Source organism: Passer montanus, unplaced genomic scaffold, assembly GCF_014805655.1.
Source record: "Passer montanus isolate IOZ18808 unplaced genomic scaffold, ASM1480565v1 scaffold2, whole genome shotgun sequence".
NCBI classification, from domain to species: Eukaryota; Metazoa; Chordata; class Aves; order Passeriformes; family Passeridae; genus Passer; species Passer montanus.
In genome coordinates, this window is record NW_024366591.1 from 20,823,782 (window position 1) to 20,851,411 (window position 27,630).

At 37.6% G+C, this 27,630-nt stretch overlaps 1 protein-coding gene across 21 annotated transcripts in view; it reads left to right on the forward strand.

Moving 5' to 3' along the window:
• Positions 1-27,630, forward strand: part of SYNE1 (spectrin repeat containing nuclear envelope protein 1) — a 293,146-nt gene that overhangs the window by 127,869 nt on the left and 137,647 nt on the right. For 20 of the 21 annotated variants that reach the window (XM_039707342.1, XM_039707354.1, XM_039707356.1 and 17 more), the window contains 19 exons: positions 3-185; positions 1,468-1,569; positions 3,011-3,214; positions 4,105-4,312; positions 5,020-5,132; positions 5,821-6,026; positions 7,081-7,236; positions 8,394-8,685; positions 9,385-9,557; positions 10,971-11,280; positions 13,071-13,235; positions 14,652-15,008; positions 18,242-18,378; positions 19,329-19,506; positions 21,512-21,694; positions 23,218-23,361; positions 23,692-23,847; positions 25,597-25,761; positions 26,863-27,035. In XM_039707342.1, the coding sequence (XP_039563276.1) occupies positions 3-185; positions 1,468-1,569; positions 3,011-3,214; positions 4,105-4,312; positions 5,020-5,132; positions 5,821-6,026; positions 7,081-7,236; positions 8,394-8,685; positions 9,385-9,557; positions 10,971-11,280; positions 13,071-13,235; positions 14,652-15,008; positions 18,242-18,378; positions 19,329-19,506; positions 21,512-21,694; positions 23,218-23,361; positions 23,692-23,847; positions 25,597-25,761; positions 26,863-27,035 (3,605 nt within the window). The remainder of the gene's footprint in view (positions 1-2; positions 186-1,467; positions 1,570-3,010; positions 3,215-4,104; positions 4,313-5,019; positions 5,133-5,820; positions 6,027-7,080; positions 7,237-8,393; positions 8,686-9,384; positions 9,558-10,970; positions 11,281-13,070; positions 13,236-14,651; positions 15,009-18,241; positions 18,379-19,328; positions 19,507-21,511; positions 21,695-23,217; positions 23,362-23,691; positions 23,848-25,596; positions 25,762-26,862; positions 27,036-27,630) is intronic. The other variant, XM_039707352.1, reaches the window with a different exon arrangement.

Below are 27,630 nucleotides of genomic sequence, written 5' to 3' on the forward strand. Positions count from 1 at the left end.
AGTTGTCTGAAAGACTGGATGAGAACATTGACCGACTGAGTGTAAGCGTGTCTCTATGGGATGACATCCTGAAAACTGGAGATGAATTGGATGGATGGTGTAATAAGTGCATTTCTCAGCTGAATGAAGGCATCAACAACTTCAGTAACAGTCAGAGAATGGAAGTGCTCCTGAAAGATTTCCAGGTTCTTACCCATAAATCAGTGATTAAAATGTTGTGGACCAAAATGTCAAGTAATGTTCAGCATAGACAGAAGATAAGGGTATTGCAGACCTCTGTGTCCTCTGTTCAAGGGCTGGTGCCCAACAGCTAGCTGAGAGCATTGCTGTCCTTTTTATTAGAAGGTGTTTGCTTCTGACAGAAGCAAGAATGGCACATCTTACTAAATCTAAGCTCCATAGTTATTTTGGCTCTTGCAGTTATATTTGGTTCCAGGCTGAATTCTGTTCCAGTAAAAAACAATGGAAATTTTAGACAACTTCAGCTAAAGTTTGGCCAAAAAAAGAGTAGTTTCTAAAACCTCATCCGGGAAAGCAGGTTCTCCAGACAATAAAAGAAAGATCAAAGTGGCATAAATTGAGCCATATTCTACTTCATTTGGAATAAATTGCTTCCTTAAGAAGAAGCACAGTGAACATATTCAAGAATTGTGGTAGAATATAAACCTTGATAAATCAGTATTTTGCTCAAAGTTAAGCTTTATCAAATGCCTTAGCAATTGATGGTAGCAATCCAACCACCTAAATTCATTGCTGTTAAAACCCATTCAGACTAAAAGCAGACTACCCAAACCACAGGTGCACTTGATATGCAGGAGAGCCAGAATAGCGGATGTGATCACTGAGTGTACATTTACAGTCACAGAATGCATAATACGTTTTTTTGGCACTTTGTTTTGCAAAGGCAAGAGGAAGAGCAGTTTGGTGACAGCAGGGTCCTGCCTTTTCTGCAATCAGAAATAGATGAACATGGACAGCAACAATCAGTTCACCTCTTCTGTGGCCCAAATCAGTTGTCACTTTCTTCACTGACCATCTAATATTATATCCTCCCTAGCACAAAATACCTCCTAACTATTCTTCTGGGCATTCAGGGCAGGTGTAAAGTTCGGCAATTTAATCTTTCAGTGGAACCTAACACCCCCAGTAGGTACTTCCAGTCAAATAAACAATGACATTTTCATCTTTATGTTCCCAGTTTCAATAAACGAAAGCTTTTAGAGCATTTTAAATGGTATAATTTGCATGGTTATTTTAAAGGAGGGGAAAATTACTCTGAACTGAGTCTAATAAGGGAAAAGAGATGGGAGATTTTTAGAGCACAAGATTAGTACACAGTGTTTTCTCTCTGGTTGCTAAACTGTGTTTACATTTTCTTTCAATTTTGAAATTGATGGAGAATACTTCTGAAAGTCTGAAAGCTTCTTGTAGTTTGGTATGAAACTTTGACAATATCTTTTTTTACAGTCTGAAGTCAAGAATAAAGAACTGAAGTTGGAGCAACTTAGTTCCAAAATTTCAGAACTCAAAGAACTGACCCACAATCAGGAGCCTCCTGCAGATCTCCAGGTAAAGACATTGGTAACCACAGGTTGTGCTCAAATAACAAAAAAACCATTCTTTCTGAAATTTTTGTCTTTCCTACACTGCCTTTTTCTTTCAAGGTGACAGATGTAGTATTATTATTTCTATGTAGCATAACTATTCTTTGTTCATATTTCTCTAGGTAACCTTGATTTTTTTTGTATCAACAGTATGTCATAAAGTAAGTGAGCATGAGGGTTGTAGGAGTATTTTTTAATAAATCACAATAGAAGAAATAGTTTATAATGTAGCTGATAAGATATGAGACTACAGATATTCTCTACTCTGCACAACATTAAGCCACATCACATGTGAGTGCAAGCACAGTTTGTTTCCTTGAAAGGATTATAACGCAGTAAATATTTGCTTTGTTAACCAAAAAGTATCCTCTAGTGAGCTAGAATAAGGGCCCTAAACTAGCTCTTAAAAGAAATATGTAAAACAATGAACACAAAGGTGAGCTGTTAAACTTTTGGGCAGATACTTATTTCTGTGTTCCAGGGCAGTCACAAAACCAAAGTATTACTATTTTGGCAGCTTGATTTCAAACAGAAATTGGTGTTTGAGATTATTAACTTAACGTCAGAAATTTAAAAAAATAAGCTGACTTCTGTAATTTCCATGGGCAGGGATATTATCTTGATACATATCAGGTTTTAACCGAAGTTAATGTAACACTCAAGCCTTGCTCACATTTTAGAACAGGCTACCCAGGGAGGTTGTGGAGTCTCCCTCTCTGGAGAAGGAAAAAAACCCATCTGGATGTGTTTCTATGTCACCTACTGTAGCTGACCCTGCCTTGGCAGGGAACTTGGACTAAGGAATCTACAGAGGTCCCTTCTAACATAAAGGATTCTGTGAATCTGATTTATACATAGTACCATATTATGACTGATTAGATTTACTTCTATTAGTGATATGTGCTCAGCTAACATCTATTATAATTTTGCATATTCCTGATTTTGAACAGATTAAGGGGCAAGATTCTAGCTTATTTTTTGTACTGTCTTCAATTTTCACCTGCCTTATAATGAGATACTTTAAGCCTCAGTGCTCATAAGGCTCACTCCCAAACTGATATTTATTTTTATCGAGATGTTTGAGTGTAGGTCATGTTCTGTATATATGGCAAATTAGTAAAGGGGAAATACCAACTGTTTAATTTTTCAGAAATGAATAATAACTGCAATAGTTTGCAGTCTGGCTTTTTGTAAGTTAATATCCCTTCTTTGGATTATTGTATATCTAAAACTTAATCCTGAATGGTTCTAATTTTGTAGGTATGTAAGTATCTCCAGTTAAAGTTGTAAAGAGAGCAAAATTATCATTGTGTGCCACTTTTCTACCTTCCATTTTTTCAGTAAGCATTTACCATAAAAAACATTTTTATTGCTAAGTGCCTTAATACATAACATTTTGGTTTTAGTTTATAGAATCGGATTTGAGGCAGAAGTTGGAACATGCCAAAGAAATATCAGAGACAGCAAAAGAGACACTGAAAGATTTCAGTACTCAGAAGATGCAGTTACAGAAGCTAATTGGTCAGATGACAGACTGGCTAAGTCAAGTGGAAGAGACACTGTTAAGCTGTGCACGTAACCTGGATCCTGAAGCTCTAAATAAACTAAAGGTCAGTGCTGAAGAAAATCAATATACTTTTCCTTATGCATTTTCCTTATGATCTTTGGGTTTGGGTTGTTTGTTTTTTTTTTTGATAATTTTTAGGGAGTTGCACCAATGAACAGAAGTTCTAATTTATTAACTTTATACAAACCTTTTAGAAAATGATAATGAATAATATGGTCTTGGGGCAAGAACTGGTTTTGTTACATTGAACTCCTTAGTCATTACTCCAGCATGTTTGCAAGTGCATTGACTCCCTTTCAATATGTTACGAAACTCACAGCACATCACAGTAAGACACTGGTCCAAATTCAATTTTAACACGAACTTCTACCTCAGAAGTCCTTCTCAGTCATCAAATATAACAATTCTTTTTTTCTACATCCAAGTGCTCTCTTTACTGGATGCAGTTGTGTATATCATAGTATGACAAACCACATGGAAGTATTTAACTGTGAGCACAGTTAATATTGATATACTAGCCAACTCACATTTAATTTTTAGAAAATGTTTCTCTCAAGTTGTGTGTAAAGTCCCTCTCATTCAGAAGTCCTTCCAAATACCAGTGTTATATTGCATCCCACATGTATATTCAGACTTTGTTGAAAATATCTATTTCTCTTCAATATACCTTGAAATGTGTTTATTTATAAGAGAGTAATAAATCATGAGAAATAGCACTTTTCACATTTCTACAATGTCTCTTTAATTTCGAGGATTCATCTCATTTGGAAAATTCAGGAAACTCCATCCGGCGCCTCTTCTCTTCATTGTGTCTGGCATGACTTACAGACCACAGGAGGAAAGAACATATGGCAGGAGTAGGAATGCTTGAGAAAAAGCCAGTTCTTTTGTTTCTTTATAAATATCATAATTATGTTGTAACTTTGTTTTCAGGAAACACAAAAGGACCTTCAGCTTCAGCAAGGCAGCATTGACTCAACCCGGGAGACCCTCAACAGCCTCTGTCGCAAATACCATTCGGTAGAGCTGGAAGCTCTTGGTGGCACTGTCACTTTGTTAATAAAGAAGTATGAAGCTGTGAATCTGCTCTGTTCCAGAACACAGGCCAGGATGCAGGAGTCCTTGGAAAAACATTTCCTCTGTGAGTCCTCAGGCTGGTTCATACGAGTGAGCTGTTAGCCCGCAGCCGTGAGTCATTCTGGAGTCTGCCCGAGTTTCCAGTGACATCACTTGCAATTACAACTTTATTTTTGTATGGAGCCTCTCAAAAAGTCCTGTTACCACTGTTACCAAATGTTCACTGGATAACTGCTATGAAACAAAGCATTTTAGATAAACAGAATTCAACTCTAACTATGTAATATGCATGAAAATACACCTTTCCTCACTATTAGGATTCACCTCTATCGCATAAATACACTTTGTTTATTTGCAATAAGGAGAGGTGTATAACCAAATTGAGGTATTTATACTGTAAAAGCACCCATCTTGAGTCTTTCCTGAGCTCCCTGAATAGTCAATGGAGAAAAGTAAGCAACTTTTAATTTGATTAAGGTACTGATTTTGATTTTATCTAGCATGAAACTGGGACATGTCATAAACTGAAATTGACTGTCAAGGGCAGCCTGGGAAGACTGTTCAAATTTGGATGTTTACTGTGGAAACATCAAGTTCCTTATGAAATTAATCCTACTCCCAAGGTTATTGAAGACAATTAAGACTTGTTCTGTTAGCTTTTATACATTATTCCTGAAGGTTAAAAGAATTGTTTAAAACTACTGTATAATATTGTGAATAATGTTGTATCTTAAAAACTATTCTCTTCTCTATACTTTTTTATTAAATAAGACTCTATGCAAGAATTCCAGGAATGGTTTTCTGGTGTGAAGGCTGCAGTAAAAGAATCATCTGACAGATCGGGGGACAGCAAAGCCATAGAGGCAAAGCTACATGACTTGCAGGTATAGTGAACAAATTAAAATAAAACAAACAGTAATTAGCAATTTAGTATAGGAACCAATAATATCTGTAAAATAATTTGTAGATACTAACACACTTGTTATTTTTGGTTTTAAAATAGTAATATAAGAATTGAGGGTTGAGGTAGCAGAATGTACTGTAGAGATAATACAGTGAAAACTGGTCTCTGTTCTGAGAGATCAGAATTTAATTTCTGGGAAGTTTATGTGTAACTATAAACTATATATTCTTGTTTCTGTTTATTAATATTTTTTCCTTTTTTCTTTCTTTCTATTTATTTCCTTTTCCTATTTTTATAACACTTTTACTTATTCAATATTTCAGATTAATTCTGATATGTCAGAGATTGTATGTATATACTTTTGATGAGACAGAACATAATTAGCAGATATCTATTGTAAGCAGCCCTAATTCCTTAAGTGTGTAACATCTTCAAGACATTATTAAACTTCCGAGAAAGCCATGACCACCTTGGGATCAAATAAAAAACTGAGTGCTGTGAATTGCAGCACCACTTAATAAAATTTTATTTGAAATATCTGCTTAGAAACTTTTTCACAGCTAAACATGGCTGTCGTCTTGAAGAAATCTGACCACTTCTCATAGAAATATTGCTTATCTTTAATTATCAAATCTTATGTGTTTAAACTATATTCTCTCATTGCACAGGGTGTGCTGGATTCTATTAGTGAAGGACAGAAAAAATTAGACGCTGCCTGCAAGGAAGGAGAAAGTTTATATGGTTGTTTACCCAAACCAGTTGTGAGCCATATTCAGGAGCAAATAGCAAAGTCTAACCAGAACTTCCAGGAATTTCTCAACCAGTGTTTGAATGACAAGAAGGCCCTGGAAGCTTGTGCCTCGCACCTGGGAAAGTGAGTAACACAAGTAGTCACAAATAGACTGTATGAAATGGTCTGGCTTCGAAAGTGCAGGGCAAAAAAGCAATATTATTTGCAGTTACTCTAGTCCTGTTTGCTTTTTTCTTTGGTAGTATTTTAAGAGAAATTGAAGTTCTCTGATAAGAAAAGAAAAATGAAATCAACAGGTCTTGCTCCAAAGGCATCAATTTGGTTAAAGGATGAGAGGTCATGATCATATATGCAGAAATGCTGTGTAGTTTATGAAACTCCAAATCAGCAGTTGGGATTCCAGTAATTTAAATGCCATTTTCTGTACAGAAAATGTGTGATGAAGTTCATTTCTGCCCTGAGATTTGTAGATAGTATGCATTTTACATGTGCCTGTTCTGTTCCATTCCAAATGGACATATTTCCTAAGAAGCCAAGAAGAAAACACCCTTAAATTACTGCTTAGGTCTTAAATTTTGAGAGTTAAAATTTTTATTTTCAGGTCTAACCAGATTCAAAACTGTTGCTAATTGGAAGCAAAGTTAGTGTGGCTGTAATGGGTAAAACAGCAGGAGAGAGGGTGTGCCTGCATGTAAAAAAAAAAAAAAAAAAAGGTTTCAAACTTAGGGCCAGAACTTGTTTTGCTGAGTTCTGAGTAGCCAATATCCCAGTTCTCTTCTGTAGGTGAAATTGGAAACACAGCCGTTCAGGGGTTCTGCACATAAATCTTGACAAAAAACCCCCACTTTTACCCATTGTTTGTTCTTAGACTAAATCATTAAGAAAATTTGAAAAAAGCTTTCTTTTGGTCTGCTTTTATTTGATCTAGTAATAAATAAAAGTACTGTCACTTTAAATTTTGGAGGCTTCTGGTCTGCGTGTAGTTCCCATGATTTTGTTGAACATTTTTAGAGAGTTGCTGAATATTTTTAGACTAGTAGTCACTGTGGAATTATGTTTTGTGTTCAACTCTTATTCTTGAAGCTTGAAATTGATACCCAGTCTTGTGGATATTAACTTCTTCCAACTTTACTCCACTTGAGAAGTATTTTTAAGAGAGTATTTATCTGCTCTGTAGCTTTGAAGATCAGTACAAGAAGCTTGCCCTGTGGATGCATGACATGGAAGAAAGAATAAGCACAGAAGCATTAGGAGAGAACAAACAGCTTGTTTCGGAGAAGAAAAAGGAGGTGCAAAAAGTGGAAAAGTTCCTGGAAGAGTTGTTGAACTCAAGGTATGTTGAAAATACATTTTCTAATACTCTCACTTTTTCCTCTGCTAGGGCAGAAGTGAAATGAAACTGTTGGGGTAAGGTATGTTTTTGAATGCTAGAGGAATGTGTTGGAAAATACTCTGTGAAAAGAGGCTGAATCCAGATACTTCAAGTTCTAATGAATTTCAACCAAATCCAATATTTGCTCTTGATAAATTAATAAAAGCTTATAATACTTCATTAATAAATGGAAACTGAAAAATGCAATTTTTAAAAATAGAAGATAAAAATATTGCTTTCAAAAGCAATAGTGAAAATTACATTTATCATTATGTCCCTCTTAAATTTTTCTTTCTGTCCTGTAATATTCAGATCCAACCAGGTTAGCAGAATCCCCTTCCCCATACAGCTTGTCTTATAAAAGAGCTCAAAAAGCATTCACATTTAGCTGTGAAATCTTTCTAAAATTCAGACTTAGCCAGTAGATGATGAAGTAATTTCCATTTTGAGTACACAGTTTTTTTTCAAATTCTCTTTTCATTATTGGATTGGTGAAGGTAGAACAAAAATACTAGTCAGTTTTCCAAGTCTCACAGCATCTTTAAAAGAAATACCCAGTCACTCCCTTCAGCCCTGAGACTGATGCAAGACATTTTGGTTTGATGTAAATTCCCTCTAGTCATCAGGTATCAGGAAGGGTGATCAAGTAGATTGAGATTAACTGAGGCTGTATAAACCCAGTTTTAATCCCTTTCACTGACTCTTGCACTGAATCTGAGTCATTGTCTAATCCTGGACAAATGACCTTTCTATCATGCCTTCCTACCTGTCCAAGATTACAAACTTCTTAGAAGCTTTAGCAGGTATGAAAGGGTTAGGGTTCATATAGAAATGGAAAGTTTGACTGCTGAAAAGAAAACTAAGGTAGCTTTTAACGTAAATGTTTCTGATCATTCTGAGCACCAAAATTCTGCAAGAAATGGCACTGCACACAAGGAAAGATATTAATTGGTACACGCTGCTTATATTATTTCAGTCTCTCCTAACTAATCTTTTCAGTTAACTGTGAACTCTTATCACTGGTGGAGTAGGTGTTATGTCAGCACCCTTCATAACTTCTGGAAATAGCTATAATACTTCATGTTTCTGAAACTTTTTGTCTCATTATTTTCTTTCAGGGACTCTTTTGATCAGCTCTCCCAAATGGCACAGACTTTAAATGAAGAAGGCCATGGTGCGGGGAGAGAAGTACGTCTGGCTTCTCAACATCTCACCAGTTATCAAAACATGGTCAAAACTGTCAAGGAGAAGCTGAGGACATGTCAGCTTGCACTCCAAGAGCATCTCACTTTTGAGGAGGCATTGCAGAGTATGTGGGCATGGGTGAAAGAGGTTCAAGATAAACTGGCATCATCACAGAGCACTCTTGGAAGCAAAGCCACCCTGGAAAGACGATTGACACAAATTCAGGTAAAGAAGGATAGATAAAATATATTAACACATCAAGATTAATATTGGTTGTGGGCCACTTCAGTGGGAAAGGTATATTTTTATAATTTATTCTTCCAATGGTTATGAAAAAGAGGATCAAAATTCAAGGTTATCTTGAAAAATGAGGATGGGAAGTAGAAAAAATGGGATGCAGTTTAATGGGAACAGATGTCAGGTATTACATTTCAGAGGAAATAATGAACTATGAAAATGTATATGCAGGTCCAGAAAGCTTTCTAATAGAAGGGAGGCCTTGGAATAATTGACAATCTCTCTGTCATGGCTGTGGTCTGTCTATCACAGAGGTCTTCAGGAAGAGGTTAGATAAACAGTGAATAGGAAGGTCATTAAGAAATCTGCCATGGACTTTGCTGAGGCTTCTTCTAGCTATGATGTGCTGTCTTACTGTGCAGTGCTTGACCTACTCAGTATCTGCTGCAGTGTGAGCAGTATTTTAGGTTGACCAATGCAGTGAAAAACCTCTACAGATGTGGGAAAAACTACTGGATCACTTGCACATGAGAAGGTACAGGTCCTTAGAAGAAAAGGTGTCTAGGAATTCCTACTGGATATGACTGTTAAGGATGCTCAGAGAAGATGGTGTTCACTGTTGAAAGAATAACAGCTCTCATTTCTCATCAGGTTACATTTAATATTTTTATTTGTTTTTCCTCACAGGAGATCCTCTTACTCAAAGGTGACGGTGAGGTTAAGCTGAACATGGCCATTGGCAAAGGAGAACAAGCACTTAAAAGCAGCAATGAGGAAGGACAAAAAGTGATACAAACTGAGCTTCAGACGCTGAAGGATGTATGGAATGACATCATCAGTACCTCAGTGAACTGGCAGAGGTAAGAATCCCTGGAAAACACAGGGTGTTTTCCCCTGTCAGACCCTGCCATCTTTGCTTACAGAGAGCAGTGCTTTACGGCATGTAAAATAACATTCATTCATTACTGGTATGTGAGGGTAAATTTGCATTATCAGAGAGAACCAAAATTGCCTGGAAAAAAAATGATGAGTTGACCCTATCAGATGGATCAAATTTCACATGAGATGGTACTTAAATTTATTCTAAAATTAATAAAAGTCACACCAATTCATACAGAGAAAAATCTAGAAAGCACTTTCTGAGTTTTTGAGCCTGCACTTGGGCAGGACCAAGAACATGTGACAGATATTTATCTACCTTTTCCATACATAACCCAGGAAAGGTTTCTCAATTCTGTTTTTCATTAAGTTTCTTCAATTTAAAAAAAAATCTTAATATCAACTCCAAATGATCTTTTTTGCATATTAAGCTGATTTCATCTCAACTTGTGTGGAAATGGAAAGTTTTTCTTATTGCCTATGTGAGATAACTTTATACATCTGAAAGCCTCCATCATCTCTGTTCTAGGCAGGCTTATGTTTCTCAATTTCTCTGTGGTAATACTTTCTGGGCCTCTGTAACACCTATTTTGTTATTCAAGAGATTGAAGACTATCACCAGTTTGTCTACATTTTTTCTTAAAATAAAAAACCTGAAAGTGGTGTCACTTTCTTATCTGCACCAATATTGCAATTGTAATAGTATGTAGAAAATTATAGTGGGCTGTCCTAACAATGTCCCTCAAATTTCACCAAATTTTTATCATAAAACATTTTTTAGATTAGGTTAGACCATAGCATTTTGAGGGAAAATCTTACCACACCCTTGTCTATGTGTAAGTCCAGTGAAATGAGAATTACATTCTTCAACGTGAATCCCAGAGAGATATGGTGATCTACTAGGAGAAGCAATATATAACAAAAGGGAATATATCTTATAAATTGTAAATGAGTCTATAGATAATGGGTTTGTTCTTTCAAAACTTGCCAGAATATCTCTTAATTGACAGTAATTTCATAGGCTGCTGCATATTTTATTACTCTGATCATAAAAGAACTCCAGTAATGTTCCATATTTTACTTTGCTCAACAGACACTGAAATGTGCTTTTCATTAGTCTGAGGCAGATAGATTGCTCACGTAACCTGTAATAGGGAGGCAGCAATGCTGGTTGTACAAAGGGGCCAAAAAGCCACAGGAATTCTAAAATAACTTGGATGCAAGTTGATATAGGAAACAAAAGCAAGATGGAGAAAAAAGATATCTTCTAAATCTATTGTGTATAGCTACAGACAGCGTAACAACTAAGGTATAAGCAGGTTTTTTTGGTTGGTTTTTTTTCCCCCCAAACTGTTTAAAAGTTCTCATCTGCACTTTGTTTCTTTTAATGTAAGCTGCCTAGATTCCGTCATCAGCCAGTGGAATGACTATCTGGAAAGGAAAAACCAGCTGGAACAGTGGCTAGAGAATTTGGATCACAAAGTGGAACAGCCTTTAGAACCACAGATTGGTCTGAAGGAGAAGTTTGCTCAGCTGGACCATTTCCAGGCTATTGTTTCCGAGATAGAGGATCACTCAGGTGATTTACAGCAACTCATTGAAAAAGCTGTGGAACTATCTGAAAAAACGGGGGATGATTCCTTTGGAGATGCAGCTCGAGAAGAACTAAAAACACAGTTTAATGACATCACAACTGTAGCCAAGGTAAGATAAGTATCTCCACTTCTAGCAAGTATAACGTTTAGACGTTTGTATATACAGCTACAAAAAGTTGATCTTTGTATTTTATAGTAACTAAAGGATTGACTGTGAACAATCTTGCCTCCAATATAGTTGAGTCTAATAAAAACATTGAGTATAATTTACTAAAATTTAATGGAATGCAGAAATAGTATTGAGAGTTGAAATTGCTGTGATTATGATTTTGGAAAAATTAAGGCCATATATTTTGTTCCTAGTTCCTTATATACAACTCTATTTCTGATATTCTGACACATTTATTTTCATCTAATTATTTTCATTCATTCCTAGCACTTTTTAATTTTTTCTTTACATAGAAAGGAAAGAATAAAATGCCTCCCTGAGCAGGAAACATATTGTCATAAAGATAAATCCTATTGTCAAAAAGATTTATGCCCATATTTTGTGGTGTTTCAAGCCACTAAGCACTGCACATGCTATACAGGTATTCTGGTTGGTTTCTAAGGAAGGATGTGTGAGCTCACTGAAACTTTCTGCCAACCAGATCATGAGAGTGAAACACCTTGCCTCCACACCCCTTTTACTGGTGCTACATTTTGGTGTGAGCAATGTACACAGGGATGCATGGTTTCCTTTCCTAGGAATCTTTTGCTCCCCTAGGAGGCTGTTTTGGTTAGAGTCAGGTGCATGTGGACATTTTCTTACCCTGCTGCTGCATAAAATGCATTAAGGTATAAAGGTCTTCCTTGTTTAGCTACTAACTATCCATTGTCTAGTTGACAATGACACATTCTGAGGGATTGTGATTATTATTTTCAGAGGGAACAGTGGGTTTTGTTAATCTGATTTATTTTTTAATAGCATTTGTTGAATGTTGAGTTACTCAAACTTTAAAATAACTGAGTTTAATTTGGAGGTGGTTTAGTTTGAAACTAGCTCCAGGACACTTCAATCTAGATTACAGTATCTACACAGGGGAAAAATTGATTTGATTAGCTCATTTCACTTCTGGTTAGTTTTGATAAACATTCATTAGTGCTATCTCAAAATAATATAGCAACAAGTTTACTCAGTCAGACCAAAGGCAAACCTCAACCCCTGTACTCTTTCACTGTGTCACAGTAAGATAAACTGTCCCCACTCTAAGCTTACATTGAAAAGCTAACATGGAGCCAGGAAGCGGCTGCATCAGGCAGCTGTGTCAGGGAAAGCATCCTCCAGGACTGCAGGGTAGGTGGCTGGGGACAGCCACCACTTCTGATGTGATGGTCAGAATAGGACTCGGCACCAAAAGATCATTTTGCACTTTTGGACAGCCAAAGTTTTTGTTTGTGGTTTTCCTGTGAGATGTTTCCATGACACTGCTTAGCATTTGTGGAGACTTGGTGCTTCTAAGTAAGAGCTGTGTTTCTGGCAGCAATGCTGCACCCTGGGAGTGCTCATGGGTGATCTGCAAGACCCTCTCCAGGGTGTATTGGGAAAACATGCCAGAGTGACCCAGCTGCAGCATTGACATCTACTAAACCATACATTAGACTATTTTAAAGTATATTTTTGCATCCATTTTCAGAAGGCTCCTGCTCCAGCAGAAAACTCTTGTCCAGAGCAACCCAAACCAAACCTTTCCCAGTGTTTCTCAGTCTCTGTTCTGATGCCACAAGCTATACCTATTCACTATTCAAATGCATGATACAGAGTCAAACCACCACTGCATGCTTCAAGCCAGCATAGTATTTAAGTAATTTAATGGTCTTTCTTTTTTTCTTTTTTTTCCTTTCTTATCCGATTGATAGGAGAAAATGAGGAAAGTGGAAGATATCGTGAAAGATCATTTGCTTTATCTGGATGCTGTGCATGAATTCACAGACTGGCTTCATTCTGCAAAGGAAGAGCTTCACCGCTGGTCAGATGCATCTGGAGATACACCAACTATACAGAAAAAGCTGGCCAAAATCAATGTACGTGAGCATTCATGATTTCTTCTGCAATTCAGACCCCATGCTTTAAGAAAAACCCAGTCAAACAGTTGTGGGATCTTGCTTTTTTTTTTTTTCTTTGAAATGGTGATTACATTTCAGTGAGCTGAAAGCAAGATTTCCAAGCTGTGCTTTGTTTTCGACTCCCTTCTCATATTAACAGATGGAGTAAAAGTATAATCAGACCTAAGTTAACCACGGCACACATGGAAACAATTTGCAAGAGCGGAAGCCCAGTGGCATCACAGAAGAATGTGGCTTAGCTGATTAATGAATACTTCTCTTTCCTCATCCCTAAATATGCTTCCTCCATGAGCAGAATTGTCTAAATCAGAGACAACCTTTCCTGCTTTGCATGAAATGGAGATGTGTAAAGCAGCACAAGGATTGTTCTCCTGAAACATGGTAGAAATATGTGAGTTGCCTCCCTGTGTGTACTCTCCTTAGCCTGGAACCTATTCTTAGCCATCTGAGTGCTTAAGAAATTTGCATATTCCTGAATGCAACACTGAAGCAGGCTATGTGTTTTGCCCATGCCTGGTGTTTACATTCAGATATTCAAACTCTGCTCCTAAGCACAAGAGAGTGACACAGTGAAGTTAAATGCTACATGAAGATTCAGGATCCCCAAGATCAAATGACAGATTTTTGTGCATTCTGGGGCAATTTTCAGTCTCCTTTGTGCTCAAACTCCTGATCCGTAAAACGGGAAAGGGAGGAGTTAGCAGCATCTAGTTCTTAAGATGAACAAGAGAAGAAATAACATGCAGTGTTTGGGATGGTATTTATACATTCTCCAGTTTCTTAAACGGAACGATTCCCTTGTATGAGATGTGTGAGATTTAAATAAGGATGCTGTAGAAGGAATTTAGCCCCGAAAACAAAAACAAAACCATTATACTCAGAAAAAACACATGTTCAACCAATTCTGGCACATCACAGCTCACAAGCAGACTGAAAACTGCAGTTCTGTTTCTGAGACTGCTGCGAGCAACTACACACCAGCATTTCTTACGCAAGAGATCCCAACAAAGTCTTTATGTTCCGCATCTCAACCTAAACAGTATTTTTCATATCCAAAGCGCGTTCATTCTTCCTGTCATTCTCTCCAAAGCTGAAGACAGTTTCCGAACTGCTGCTTGATCCCCCTTAGGGCCGCTGTTGATTGGGTTTTACTCCCCTGGGTTCCCAGACCGCTGCGGTCAGGGAGCCGCGGCTCGGGGCGGTGCGGGCACTGGGGACGGGACGGGAATGGGACGGGACGGGACGGGACGGGACGGGACGGGACGGGACGGGAATGGGACGGGACGGGAATGGGACGGGACGGGGCCGGCGCCGCCGTCGGCGGCGGTGGCGCTGTGGCGGCCCGCGGGTTACCATGGCGATGTCGCCCCGCAGGAGCTGGTGGAGTCCCGGCAGAGCGGCGCGGGCCGGCTGAGCCGAGTGGAGGCGCTGGCTCCGGCCGCCAAGCGCGGCACGACGGCGGGCGGGTGCCAGCTGCTGGCGGCCGAGATGCAGGCGCTGCAGGCGGACTGGCGGCAGTGGGAGGAGAGCGCCCGCCGCAGCCAGGGCGGCCTGCGGGAGCTGCTCAGCCAGATGGCCCTGTCGGAGCGGGAGTTCGCGGCGCAGGCCGGGCGGCTGGAGGAGGCCGTGCAGCGGCTCGCAGGGCAGCTGGCCGCCTGGGCGCGGGGGCTGGCCCCCGCCGACTGCCGCAGCACGGACGCCGAGGTGGTGGAGAGCTGGCGCAAGGAGAAAGTAAGGGCATGTCTCTTTTCCTAGCAGCATTTCCGCTGTAGATGTGTGGTCGCCGCGGGCTGGAAGCTTCCGCCCAGCGGGACTGTCCAGTACACGGTAAAATCAGTACCTGCGGGAGGTATTTCTGTGAAAGCCCGACTTTCCAAACTCTTTGTGTCACCGTGATCGCAGCGAGCGGTGTTGGCAGAACACGTCCCTCCCCTTGGCCTCTGCTGTACCAGGCTGAGCAAACGCTGCCCGGATTTCAGGTGTTACACCCCGGGCTTGCCCCTGGGAGGAAGCCAAGGAGCTGGCACACCGGCTCTGGGTGCGCTTCCAAGTTGCTCAGTGAGTGGTTCGAGCCAGAGTAGCATTTGATGGAGGAAATGTGAAGCTTTTCCTAAAAGCCAAGTAAGAAACTGGTGCCATTAAAATTTGTCAGGAAGGTATTTGGCTTATACTTTCCTTTTCTTGAAATATCCTCTATGTTATGCACGTTGAGATCTTGCCCAATAATCAAATAAATTAATCTGGAAATGGGTCTAACTCCTAATTGCTTTGCTTTCGAATGCAGTAGAATTGAGAGAAATAGAGGTTGTTTCTGTTCCTGATTGTCTCCTAGCAAAAGATTCCCCATATATACATCACAGCCCCTCCGTGTAAATATATACACATATTTGCAACAATCAAGATACATGTTTGTTTCTCAACCACAATGAATCACGGATGTTGGTGAAAGATACAGAGTATTTCTGTTTCCCTATAGCATTGTAGTAAAGCAGTTTCAGTAGAGGGGGAGAGGAGTGTATTGCCTACTTTCTGACCCCTTGACTGAAGTCATGTACAAAAAAAGTCCCAGAACATATTTTCTTTGAACTGAGAATATTAATCTTCTGCAGGGTCTGTGCCAAGTTATTTCTGTGGCTTCTTCTTTCACAGAATTTCTTGCATGGATTTATGAAACCTGCATGCTTGAGTGCCATTATGTATCTGTAGGAGTAACAATGAGGTCATTAAGATGAAACAAATAATTGTACAAATATGCAAAGTGTTCCATATATATGTATTTTTCAAAAGGAAAGGAAGATATGGGATTGTTATCAACATAGCAGGTATTTTTTATTTCATAAATGGAGAAGGATTAAATTCAAAGGATATTCCTTTTATTGGTAGTATATATAATATGTACATACTGTAGTCTATATAAGAACACTACTTAGATTAGACAGTTGTAAAGTGTGGCTGATGACGAAGATGCAGCAGCATCTCATGAGGTAACTATGCATAGCCCCACTATGTAATTTTATTTATAGTTAGAAGAAATGTGACAGTAATCTTCCCGTTGTTGGACCCCAGGGAAAAGCCCTATTGTGAATGTAAAATAGCACTGCAGTTTCCATTTCTATTGTCTCACAGTGATTCTGTTGCCATGTTAGCCAAGGCCACAAATTAAAAATGCATTTCCTAATTCGTGGAATTAGCAAGATCATTCTGCTACTCTGTTATACTGAAGCTCTGTTCCCTTAGGTATGTGCAGCATTAGAGCAACAGATTTTGTGCTTGGTATTCAGCAAATTATTTTTGTAATTGTCAGATTCAATATTAAATCCAACTGGCTGCAACAGTGATATCACTGTATGGAAAAATGCCATAGTTAAATTTACCCTGCTTTGCAAGTTATTGCTCCTGTTTGTTAGTAGGCTATGCCTAAGGCTGTATGTAATCAGAATAACCTCTTAATAGTTTTTGAGGTAGGTTATTTGAAACTGAAAAATTGTGCTGTCTTAAGAGATGCTTTCTTTACATAAAAAAGGGACAATTCATTATGGTGATTCCTGCCCTTGGCAATTTGTGACATCCTGTGTTTAGGTAATGCCCATTGTAGTGTTATATTTCATGCTTTCCAAAAGAATGGTTTCAGTGGTTTAACTGTAAGTACAGTAAGCAAAAAGTAGTTTAGGGTTTGTTTTTTCTAAGCATTATTGCTCTTACGTAATTACTTAGTTCAAATGCTACTTTATATGGCATTGAAACAAGTGACTATTTCAAGTATCTGTTAATCATTATTGAAGAGATTTCTGGGGTATGAGTGGCTTAAAGAAGATAGTCCATAATACAATAATGAATAATGTAAATCAGGGGAGTCCTGAAAATCTGCTGCAGCAAAATATCATTTGTAGTTTTCCTGGACATTCAATTTTCTGCGGAACTCTTTACTATGTGTATTTTTAATCAACCTATTTTTTAAAATTCTGAATATGTATGTATAAAAATATAAATATATACATATATATGCATCTTCAGAAATGTGTTTGGGAGGCATCTTTATCTCCCACTTCCAGGTCCCTGTTCAAATCTATCTTCACCTTCATATGATCTGTTTCTCAAGTTTATGTTGTAAGTTTCTTCCAGAACAGTCAAACTGTTGTATACATGCCAAATGCTTTGGTCTGCCTGCACTGCAGAACCTCTGCTGTTAGCCTGAGAGGAATGTCTGAAGAATTTAGTTCCTAGTGAGGCGAGGAGCCAAGTCTGCACAGCTTGTTATGCTGGAGTAGCTGGCAGGAGTCTGCAGTGGAGATGCTGTGGACATCATCAAGCACTGTTTTTGTTGGAGTACTTATCACACTTCTTCCTGTGACGCAAGCCAAGCCAACAAAATATCTTTTTTTGTTTTGTTGGCTTAACTGTCTCCAAGGCAAGAACTGTTCCAGTGCATCAATGAAGGCAGTAACCCAGTTACTCTGACATGACTGTGAGCAGCTGTACTTTTAAATTATGAAGTCATATGTGAAAAGAGTTGAAACAAATCTGTTTAAAAGCTTTCTGCATAAATTTACTTTCTGGACGCAGCTCAAAAAAATTTTAACCTTGTAAACTCAAGTCAACAGGATAATTATATTTATATAATTATATATAAACACGTATAATTTGCTATTCTCTAAATGTATGTACTTTTGTGTGTGTACAGATAATTGACAATACTAATGCTCATTTATTAGAATGAAATTAATATATTAAAATAGGCTTCAAGAACATTTTGAGCTAAGGAAGTTGAGGCATCCAGAAATTTGGGCTCTAGAAGCTCATAATTTCAAATAAGGTACTGTAGACTTGACTGCTAAAATAGTCTTGAAAGTAAACATATAGATCTAAAATGAATTAATTTAAACTCTGATAAATTTTGATTAAAAAGTTGTGGGGTTCTTTTTATATTTACTCACCAATATTTTTCATTTATTTTGTTTTAACAGGAAACATTGGATGCTCTAGTAAAGTCTGAACAAATGACAGATGAGATCAAAACTCAGTTGAATGATCTTTGTAGATTTTCCAGGGATTTAAGTACTCATTCTTCAAAAGTTTCAGGGTTGATTAAGGAATATAACAGGTATGCAGTCATCTTGTTTAGAGTTTATCTCATGTGTGTGTCGGGGGGGGATGGTGAGCTGTCTTTAAGGGAACCATTAATTAGAATTTTAGAACTAGAAACAGGCATATACAATAGTTAGAATCATTATTTTGATTTTGGTGTCAACAAAAGTGATTCAAAGTAGTAATTTGATTTTTTTGAATTTTTTTTCTTAAAGTCAGGCTGTGCCACTAAACTCAGCTGAAACTAAATGTACATCTATACCTGATGTATTATAGGAGTCCTTGTAAAAATGTGATGTAGCAGTATATCTTACTTGTCTGAAGGAAAACGGACTATGCCAGCTAGTTCAGATATTTTTCTTGATTTTGTCCTTCATATTATTCTTTGTTTAGTTGGTTTCTTGAAGCAGGAACAAGCTAGGGAAGGTAGCATTTGCTTGCTTGCTTTCTCTCAAGTCACTCTGACTTATTTTGGAGTATGACACCTGCATTTCAGACAGAAGGGTCTGTTGTTTCTTGCAGAAGATTATAGCTTCTGGCTTCTGTAGCTGTAGGAGGATGTGATTATTCAGATTGATCCTTTATAACCTTGTGGACTTAACAGAGCCACAGAAGTCAGAATTTTATTCGCTGTAGTCCTGCGCCCTCTCCCTAGAGAGATAAGGAGGCTTGCAGAATACATTGATGCTTAGGTGCACTGAGTCACTCTGTGGAAACACTTGTACCTGTCATATCTGTGACAGCTGTGTCCCAATTTACATGCTTCACTTTTGAGAACTGAAAGCTTCTAATGGATTTCCTGGTGCCTCAGTTAAGTGCATAAATTTGGTAGGAGGAATCCAGGTTAACCTACCCTTACCATTGTGTTTCAGAGAACAAAATAATAGCATTGTCACCTAACAGAGTCCTGCCTTTCCTCCCTCCCTCCCTCGCTTTTTTTCTTCTTCCCTGATGTGATAAACCCAGCCTCTGCCTGCAAGCTTCAAAAGGATGTCAGAGCAAAGAGCAGATCTTGCAGCAAAGATTTCGGACGGCTTTCAGGGACTTTCAGCAGTGGCTGGTCAATGCAAGAGTCACCACTGCCAAATGCTTTGACGTGCCTCAAAACATCAGTGAAGCTTCAGCAAGTCTGCAGAAAATACAGGTAACTTTATGGCAGTAAAATACTAGTCTGAGGGAGACCGAATCAATTTCATGTACAGTTCAGATTTATTTCTTTGATTAATTACTGTTTTTGTTAGTGTTATTGTTAACACTAAAGGTGACTCATTGCAAAGAAATAAACACTTTATTTTTTTTCCTATTTCGTTTAGTTTAATTATTGGGCTACAGTTTGTAAGTAGTTATGTCTCATAATAGTTTTCCTTGCCTGTTTCTTTTTTACAGTGGGAGAAAAATGTGTTTTAAGTGGGAGAGTACTGTAAAATCAGAATGATACCAGAATTGAGTCTTAGTACCTGGAGTTATTTCACAATTAAGTGAATACTTTTCATCATGTATGAAAGTAGAGTACTTGTGGTACAAGAGCAGAGTTAAATTATATGCAGTGTGAGCAGGCATTTAAAAAGAATATTTTCTACATAAAACTAAAATAAGCCCAAACAATTCTGTGGAAAGGAATGACAGTTGAAAGTATATTCTAATAAACCAAATGAAAGAAAATTATTTTTAATAGAACATAGCTATCATTTTAACTGAAACTAACAAAATGAGAATTATTTAATGAGCCTGTTATACCTTTAGTTAGATAGTATAACAGAAGAAATTCATAACTGTTTCTCAGAAAACACCAAAAGCCATATCACCTCTTCTTCATTTTGGTATATTCTCTTTTGTTTGCTTAAGGAGTTTACTTAAAAACCCAAATAATGCTGTCTTGATATATCAAATATTTGACTGCATTATGTTGAGAATATCTTCAGAACAGGGAAAAGTCCTGGTAATTTTTTTACATTAAATATAAATGTTTTAGCCAGGCTGGGGTTTTTTCAACAGTGGGTTTCTTTTTTTTTAAATCACTACAGCTCTCCCATAATGTAAGGGCATACCTTGTTCTCCTTCTCTGTGAAAGCTGCCTTAGGTGAAATAAACTTTTTTTGGACTGCTTTAGGACTTCTAAAGATGTCTTGCTAACCTGTATAAACCTAAAATTTTGTTGTTGTTGAAAGTTAACATTGTGTTAGCACATTTTACATCATTAAGTCACCAATATCTTTCATTTTAATATAGCCAGAATTGATTGTCCAAGCATCTCAAAGCTAACAGACCCTTTGCATTCTCCACTAAGACCTCTAGTGTAACACAGAATCAGAACCTGACCTAATAATTTTGGTATCAAGCCTGTTACTCCTGAGCATGGGTGTAACTTAATGATTATGTGTATTACATAATCATGATAATAACAGCTTAAAATATTTCCATATAAGACTACTAAGTTTCTTTGAGTTCTTAATGCATACAAAGTTTTTTACTAAGTTGCAAAGAGATTATCCCAGTAAACTGGAATTTAATAATCTGTCTGTTTCCTTACATTTCTGCATAATTTTTATAGCAGCATTTTTCCATACGCTTCTTACACGCCAGCACGGTGCAAGATTTCTGTGAAGACTAATACTTCTAAACAGGGAAGGTAAATTAAGGATACAGAGGCATAAATCACACAGATTGGACATTGATCAGGGTGTGAGCATCAGCTCACACCACCACATGCTCATGGCAAGTCCAGCAGAGCTGGAACTTGCCCATGGGCAGGGGTTTGGTCCAGTGTGTGCCTCTGAGGGGTCCCCTGTGTTATCTCTGTTGGGATAATGGTTCCCTGAAATGAAACTTTTATCACTTTTTGTACTAGGGATATTAAAGGGAATATATTACCCAACTAAATCAGTAGTAATTGTCTCATGAAGTACAGAAAATACAGGTAATGCTAGAGTCTTAATATATGTATTATTCAGACACTTTCATTTTTGGGTCAAGTGGCTGTTATCTGTAACTCCCATCAATTCAAACAATATTGAATTGAATTTACTGCAAATACATCAGCATGTTAACAAGCAGAAACAGTAAACTCTCACCACTGATAAATTTTCTAGCAGCTTGACTTTATTGGGACTCAAAGTTCACCAGTTAGCTTTTTTTATTACTATTTTTAGGAGTTCTTATCAGAAAGTGAGAATGGGCAACAAAAGCTAAACGTGGTGGCATCCAAAGGTGAACTACTGTGCTCCGTTTTACCAAAGGAAAAGGCTAAAGTTATCCAGGACAAATCTGCTGCTGCTAAAGAAGACTGGAAAAATTTTATCACCACACTCCACCAGAAGAAATCTTCATTGGAGGTATTGAACCAGTCACAGTGGGGAAAGACTGGATCTAGATTTCCTCTTTGCTTCTGTTTCAAACAGCACACTTTAGATGTTATATATGTTTGTGAGTGTTTACTATGTGACAGAACTAAGAAATAGATGCTTTCAAGAAGTGTTATTCTTCTGCTTGCATTTTACTTTTGTTTACTTCTGCTATCTTTATGACCTGATTTCACTTTAATATGTTGTTTCATGCAGAAGGGAGTTGTTCAGAATCAAAGACAGCAGTTCCTGAAATTCATTAAACTCATCAAATGTACTGGGTTTCTAAAACATATTTTCTTTCTGAAAAATGGTTTTAGTACAGGTTTCTGACACAGCTGCTTATTGAATAGTCCCAGTAGAGTATGTAAATGTTGTTTCTCTTACTGCAAATAGGTGAAATGTACTTATTTAATTAAGCAACTTTTAAAGTAAATGCAAGTGCATTTCTCTGTTCAGAACGCACAATTCAGCCAGTAGGTGGTGAATATCTTAAAATTATAAACTTTTTAAGGTCATAGGTTTTAGGGTCAAAATGTCTCATCTGAAATTCCCTGCATAGAATAGGAGAATTAAATTCCTAGGCATTCTCGTTTTAAATCAATGTTGTCTAGACAGGTGAAAAAAAGTTTAAATACACTTAATTCATTATGTTGGGAAGCATTTCAAAGAAAATTCTCAGGTAGGAAGGACTTACCTTTCTTCATCTCAAGGGTGCCATGGAAAAAGGATGTTCTCAGAGGTTAGTCTTTTTGATTCAAGCATTTTTCAGTCTCACAGGCTTAATTTTTGATTCAGATGTTTAAGTAAGTGATACGGGTGTTGCTGAAAAGAAAGTTAAATATGTCTGGGGGGAAAATACATTAAAATAACTAAGGCACAGGAGCTATGCTGTTCAGGTTTATATGCCACATGAATTATTTTAGGTGTTCTTTTATTAAATAATGCAGAATAAGCCTGCAAGAAAAGTATGCAGGCCTGGAAAGAATGCCTTCATATGCATTTAATGCAGTTTCTTATGACCAAAGTTTTACTCTATAAAAAGAATATAACCAGAAGTGTTCCCTGGGATTGGGTTGAATTTAGACATTACCTAGAAACATTGGCAGCCCGTTTAAGGAGGGCTTAATGTCAATGACTGAAGTCAGATATTAGATAACTCATATCCCAAATTAGCCTTTATTCACACTGCCTTAGTTATGCGAATTAGGATTGGATTAAGTGAAGTCTCATAACATCTGTAAAGCTTTGCAATTAAAAGAAATTTGCTTCAGCCTCTCCTCAGCTGTGTAGTACATTGTTGCTTCTATTTTCCTTTTTAAAAATGTGCCCTCTCAAACTTTTATTTTGGTGTCTGTGGGATAGGAACAGGCAGAGCTGATCTAATTTATTTGAAGAGTTGTGTATAATTTGCCTACAGTTATAAATCCTTTTTGTGTGCCTGATCTGTGTGTTGTGAATTAGTTATGTCTAGTGCACTGGGACTATTCACAGAAATTTGCATGCCTTCCTAGAGCTTAAAGATCCAGATGAAGGATTTTGAAGCAACTGCTGAGCCTCTGCAGGAGTGGCTGACCACAACTGAGAAGACAGTACAAGGAAGTAGCAGTCGGCTCCATGATCTTCCTTCCAAGAGGAGAGAACAGCAAAAGCTGCAGGTAACTTATACGCACTCTTAACACAGCTAGACCTTCCTGTTCCATTCTCCTGTCCTCACTGGTTACTTACAAAGGCTTAATCATTCTAGCATCCTGACCTCTAAATAGGATGGGAGCTGTTTTTGAGGTTTGCTGTTGATGATCCTTGTTCCATCAAGTTTTGTATCTCCACATTTCTTATGACATGCTGCTCCATTGCTGTAACCGTATGGTGTGCCTTTCTCAGCAAGCTTGCCATATGTCACTTCTATTTTTCATGGCACCTTCATGCTTCTCTGTCTCCTGCTTTCTTGCACCCACTCTTATTATTACTGTGCTTGTGCTTTACAGTCTGTCCTTGAGGAAATAAGCTGCCACGAGCATCAGCTCAACAGGCTAAAAGAGAAAGCTCAGCAGCTGTGGGAAGAACAAGCTGTCAGCAAAAGCTTTATGCGCAGAGTGTCTCAGTTGTCTTCTCAGTATCTTACTCTAAGCAATCTGACAAAGGTAATGCATCCAATGTATGTGCTCCTAAGCAACTCTTGTGATATATGTGGGGAAAAATAAAGACTGAAATGTGAAACACTGCAGTTGTCTTGCTTGCCTGCTCTGTGATACGTCTGAGCTATTCTGTCTTTCACATTGACTTATAGGAATGGAGAGTAAGGACTGCCAACAAAATGGAACTGTGATTTTTTATTATTATTTAAAAGTGTACTGATTAAGATGTAAATCCCGCCTGGTTATACAATAATCAGACTTGATTTTGATTCTTTCAAGCACTGAAGACAGTTTTGTAATAAGTTGCATCTGAAAGAGGTATTTTTCAAAAATTAGCAGAGGTGGAGTTTTTTGTAGAAAATACAGGATGCAGACAAGTTATTATTTTGTCTTATCCTATAATGATGATTAGTGTAATTGTAACTATTTTCACCTAAAAGTCATAGGTTGGTCTTCTAAAAAAAATTACCCCTTAAGCTGCTTTTGAATGTTCAAGCAGTAATTGTAACTATTTTCACCTAAAAGTCATAGGTTGGTCTTCCAAAAAAAAAATACCTCTTAAGCTGCTTTTGAATGTTCAAGCGGAGGCATAGGCCAGATTTTAAACCATCAGACCAAGAACTGAGAGTTTAACATAACTCTTTTTTTGAGCTTCACACACTTCACCACTTGGTAGTTCTACCATCTCTCTAGTGGAGATAGATAAGAAAACCTCCATATTAAGACTATTATTCTTCTCAAAGTCCATGTCATGAAGAAGGCTTGATATAGGCTTACAGTTGCTACAGTAACTAGAATGATTAAGGATATAGGAAATATGTTTTGGAATAACAATTTAATTCAGAAAGTATTTGTGTTTAAGGGATTGCTACTTTGGCAATTCCTGCTTTTTCTGTAGAAGTAACAATTATAAAGCATATCTTTGACTTACTGAAAATTATTGTATGCATGACCGTAATAAATTTTCATGTCTGCAAAATGAGAAAGTGAAAAATGAATGAGTTACTAACACAGGCTTATGTGAGCAGAGCTTGTAGAAGAGGGCAGGATGAGCAGGAGTCATCTGTGGTGCAGGATACATAATGGTCCAGCCTATTAGAGAAACCCTGAACCCTTTTGGATAGCCATGGATCTTGGGAAAGATCCCTCTCAGTAATTTCCAAAGCCTGTTATATTGACTTTGCTTTAGTTCTGTGTCACAGGGGAAAAAACCACACTCTGCCCTGTATTCTTGTTTACATTAAACCTTTTGGCATTTAAAACTTCAGCATTTGTTTTTGATTTGTATGAGTGTCAGTGACTTTTCAGAAGAGTGGTTTTACCCGTGAGAGTCATTGAGGAAAACAGGTCTTTTCCAAATATCAACAAAACAATATTGCTGCAGTGGGGTAGCTTGTCAGGCTTAAATCTGTCATTGCACTGGCCAATTTCACAAGTTAGCTTCCATTGCAACACTGACATGGAGCTTAGATATGATTTACCAGATGTTTAAGAAAAAGTGAAACCATAAAACTGCAGCCTTAGATTTAGAAAATGAAAGATTACATTTGTGAGATTTTAATTTGTATTTTATGTTTGGACAATTTGTGTGTGAATGCAAAATCCATTCCATGCTTAAGTGTACTTGTAATTATCACTGTATGTAGCAAACTTCTTTGTATAATTGATGAGACCCATTCTAAAGTCCATGAGTTGCTATGGGGAATAGGCAATCCTTTAAATAGCTGTTGGTGCTAATTGCTGTATGAATTGCAGGAGAAGGTTTCCAGAATGGATAGGATTGTAGCAGAGCACCAGCAGTTCTCACAGAGTATCAAGGACCTCCAGGACTGGGTTGCTGATGCTGTTCACATGCTGGATTCCTACTGTCATCCTACCGCAGACAAGAGTGTTCTGGACAGCCGGATGTTAAAACTAGAGGTATGGAAACAAGAGTCCAAAACCTGCTCTTTTGAGATCTATATGAAGAATGCAACTATAGGATTAGTTGCTGCATATTAGTCTAATAACTGTTCAGATGCTGATTTTCAGTTTACTCAAAAGTAACTCCTTTCATAGCAGGAAGAGCTTATTATTAGAACTTTTCTATAAGTAGATAAGGACCTTAATGACATGGACCACTGCATATATGAAAGTCCTTGAAGTACTCAAAAGATGTGTGGCTGATGAAGGTTAAATGGAAGAAGTAGGGTAGTCACTTCTGTTAGTTCAGTATATTTCAATATATATTCCTAGATCTTACAGGTGATACAGTTGATTCAGCAAATCTTTTACTTTAATTGTTTGCTTTTAAAATGGTTACAACAGTTAAGAAAATAGCATCTGTTGAAAACAGAACACAATAATGTTAAAGAGCACTATTTAGAAGACAATATTTTCATTTTATTGATGTTTTGGATTCTGATCTTAAAAATTATATGGCTAGGTCAAAAAGCGAAAGATTGTAACATAATACTAAAATTATGTTTTGGCTTTTGTTCATTGAATCTTTTGGGTTCATGTTTTCAGGTTTTTCATGACTACATAGGGTTAGAAACTGTGAGTTTGCAACTGCACAGCTCCAGGAGCTGAAGTCCCTAGGTTGACGTTGTTGACAGTTATTATTTGTTGAAACCTTCATGTTGCAAATATATCCTGGAATGGTAGAACTATATTTCAGTCCTGTAGAAGAGCTTTGTCATTACATCTCATTGTCTCCATGAATGAATCCTCCTGTTTTCTATCTAAGTGGTGTTTCCTTTGGTATGTCAGCCTTTTCACTGAACAGTACATTTTCTGATATACTTCAAGTACCTGCACAGATTCCACGAAAATTTTCCTGTTAATTAAGGGGTTTGTTAATAGCCTGAACCTGCCCATTGAAAGTTACTTTTGTTTGTGAAGCCCAGCTGTGAACCCCACTGTCCATCTTCCAATTCACTACAAGCTGCTAAATATGATCAGGTCATGTTCCATTAAAGCTAGTTAGAATATTCATGTCCAGGTAGTGATAAAAGTAAAATATATCCACTCACTTCTTAGGGTCTGCTAGCAGTGAAACAAGAAAAAGAAGTCCAAATGAAAATTGTTCTGACAAGAGGAGAATCTGTTCTGCAAAATACTTCTCTGGAGGGAGTACCAGTGATTGAAGGCCAATTGCAAAATCTGAAGGACAGCTGGGCTTCCCTTCTGTCTGCTTGTATCCAGTGCAAGAGGTAAAAAGGGAGTGAGGTCCAGAATGATGCTTAGTAACAAAACACTGTCAAAACTTTTGAAAAGCAATTTTATTACTTCAAGAGTCAAATTCGTGTAAAGTAATTACATATGCCAAACACTTTGGGTCTAGAAGTTGTGATATATTCATTTGAAGTAGAAGGGAGGAAATTGTGAGAGATCTAAGCTTTATTAAAACTTATTGTCAATGTACTCTTAAAATTGGATTCCATGTTCATAATCTTGAATATTTTACTTTGTGTTGCACTTGATGCTTTGAAACCTTCTCAGAAATGAGATTTTTTCCATGGACATTAATAGTTGCTCTGTCGAGATCCTGTCTGCTTTTCCACTTGCTACCATTCCAAAGAACATACTGTAAATTACAGTGTCCAACAGTGCTGCTCCCAGTGATAGAATAAAGAAATATAAAGGAAAAAATGGAGATTTCTTTGGTGAAGCATCAACAGTTGCACATATTTCAAGTTAAAGAAACAAGGGTAATTAAACATTAAAATGCAGCAATATTTGAATATAGTTAAAGGGGCAGAAAATTTCTGATTCTGGGTCTTATGCTTTCAGTTGCAATTCATTTAT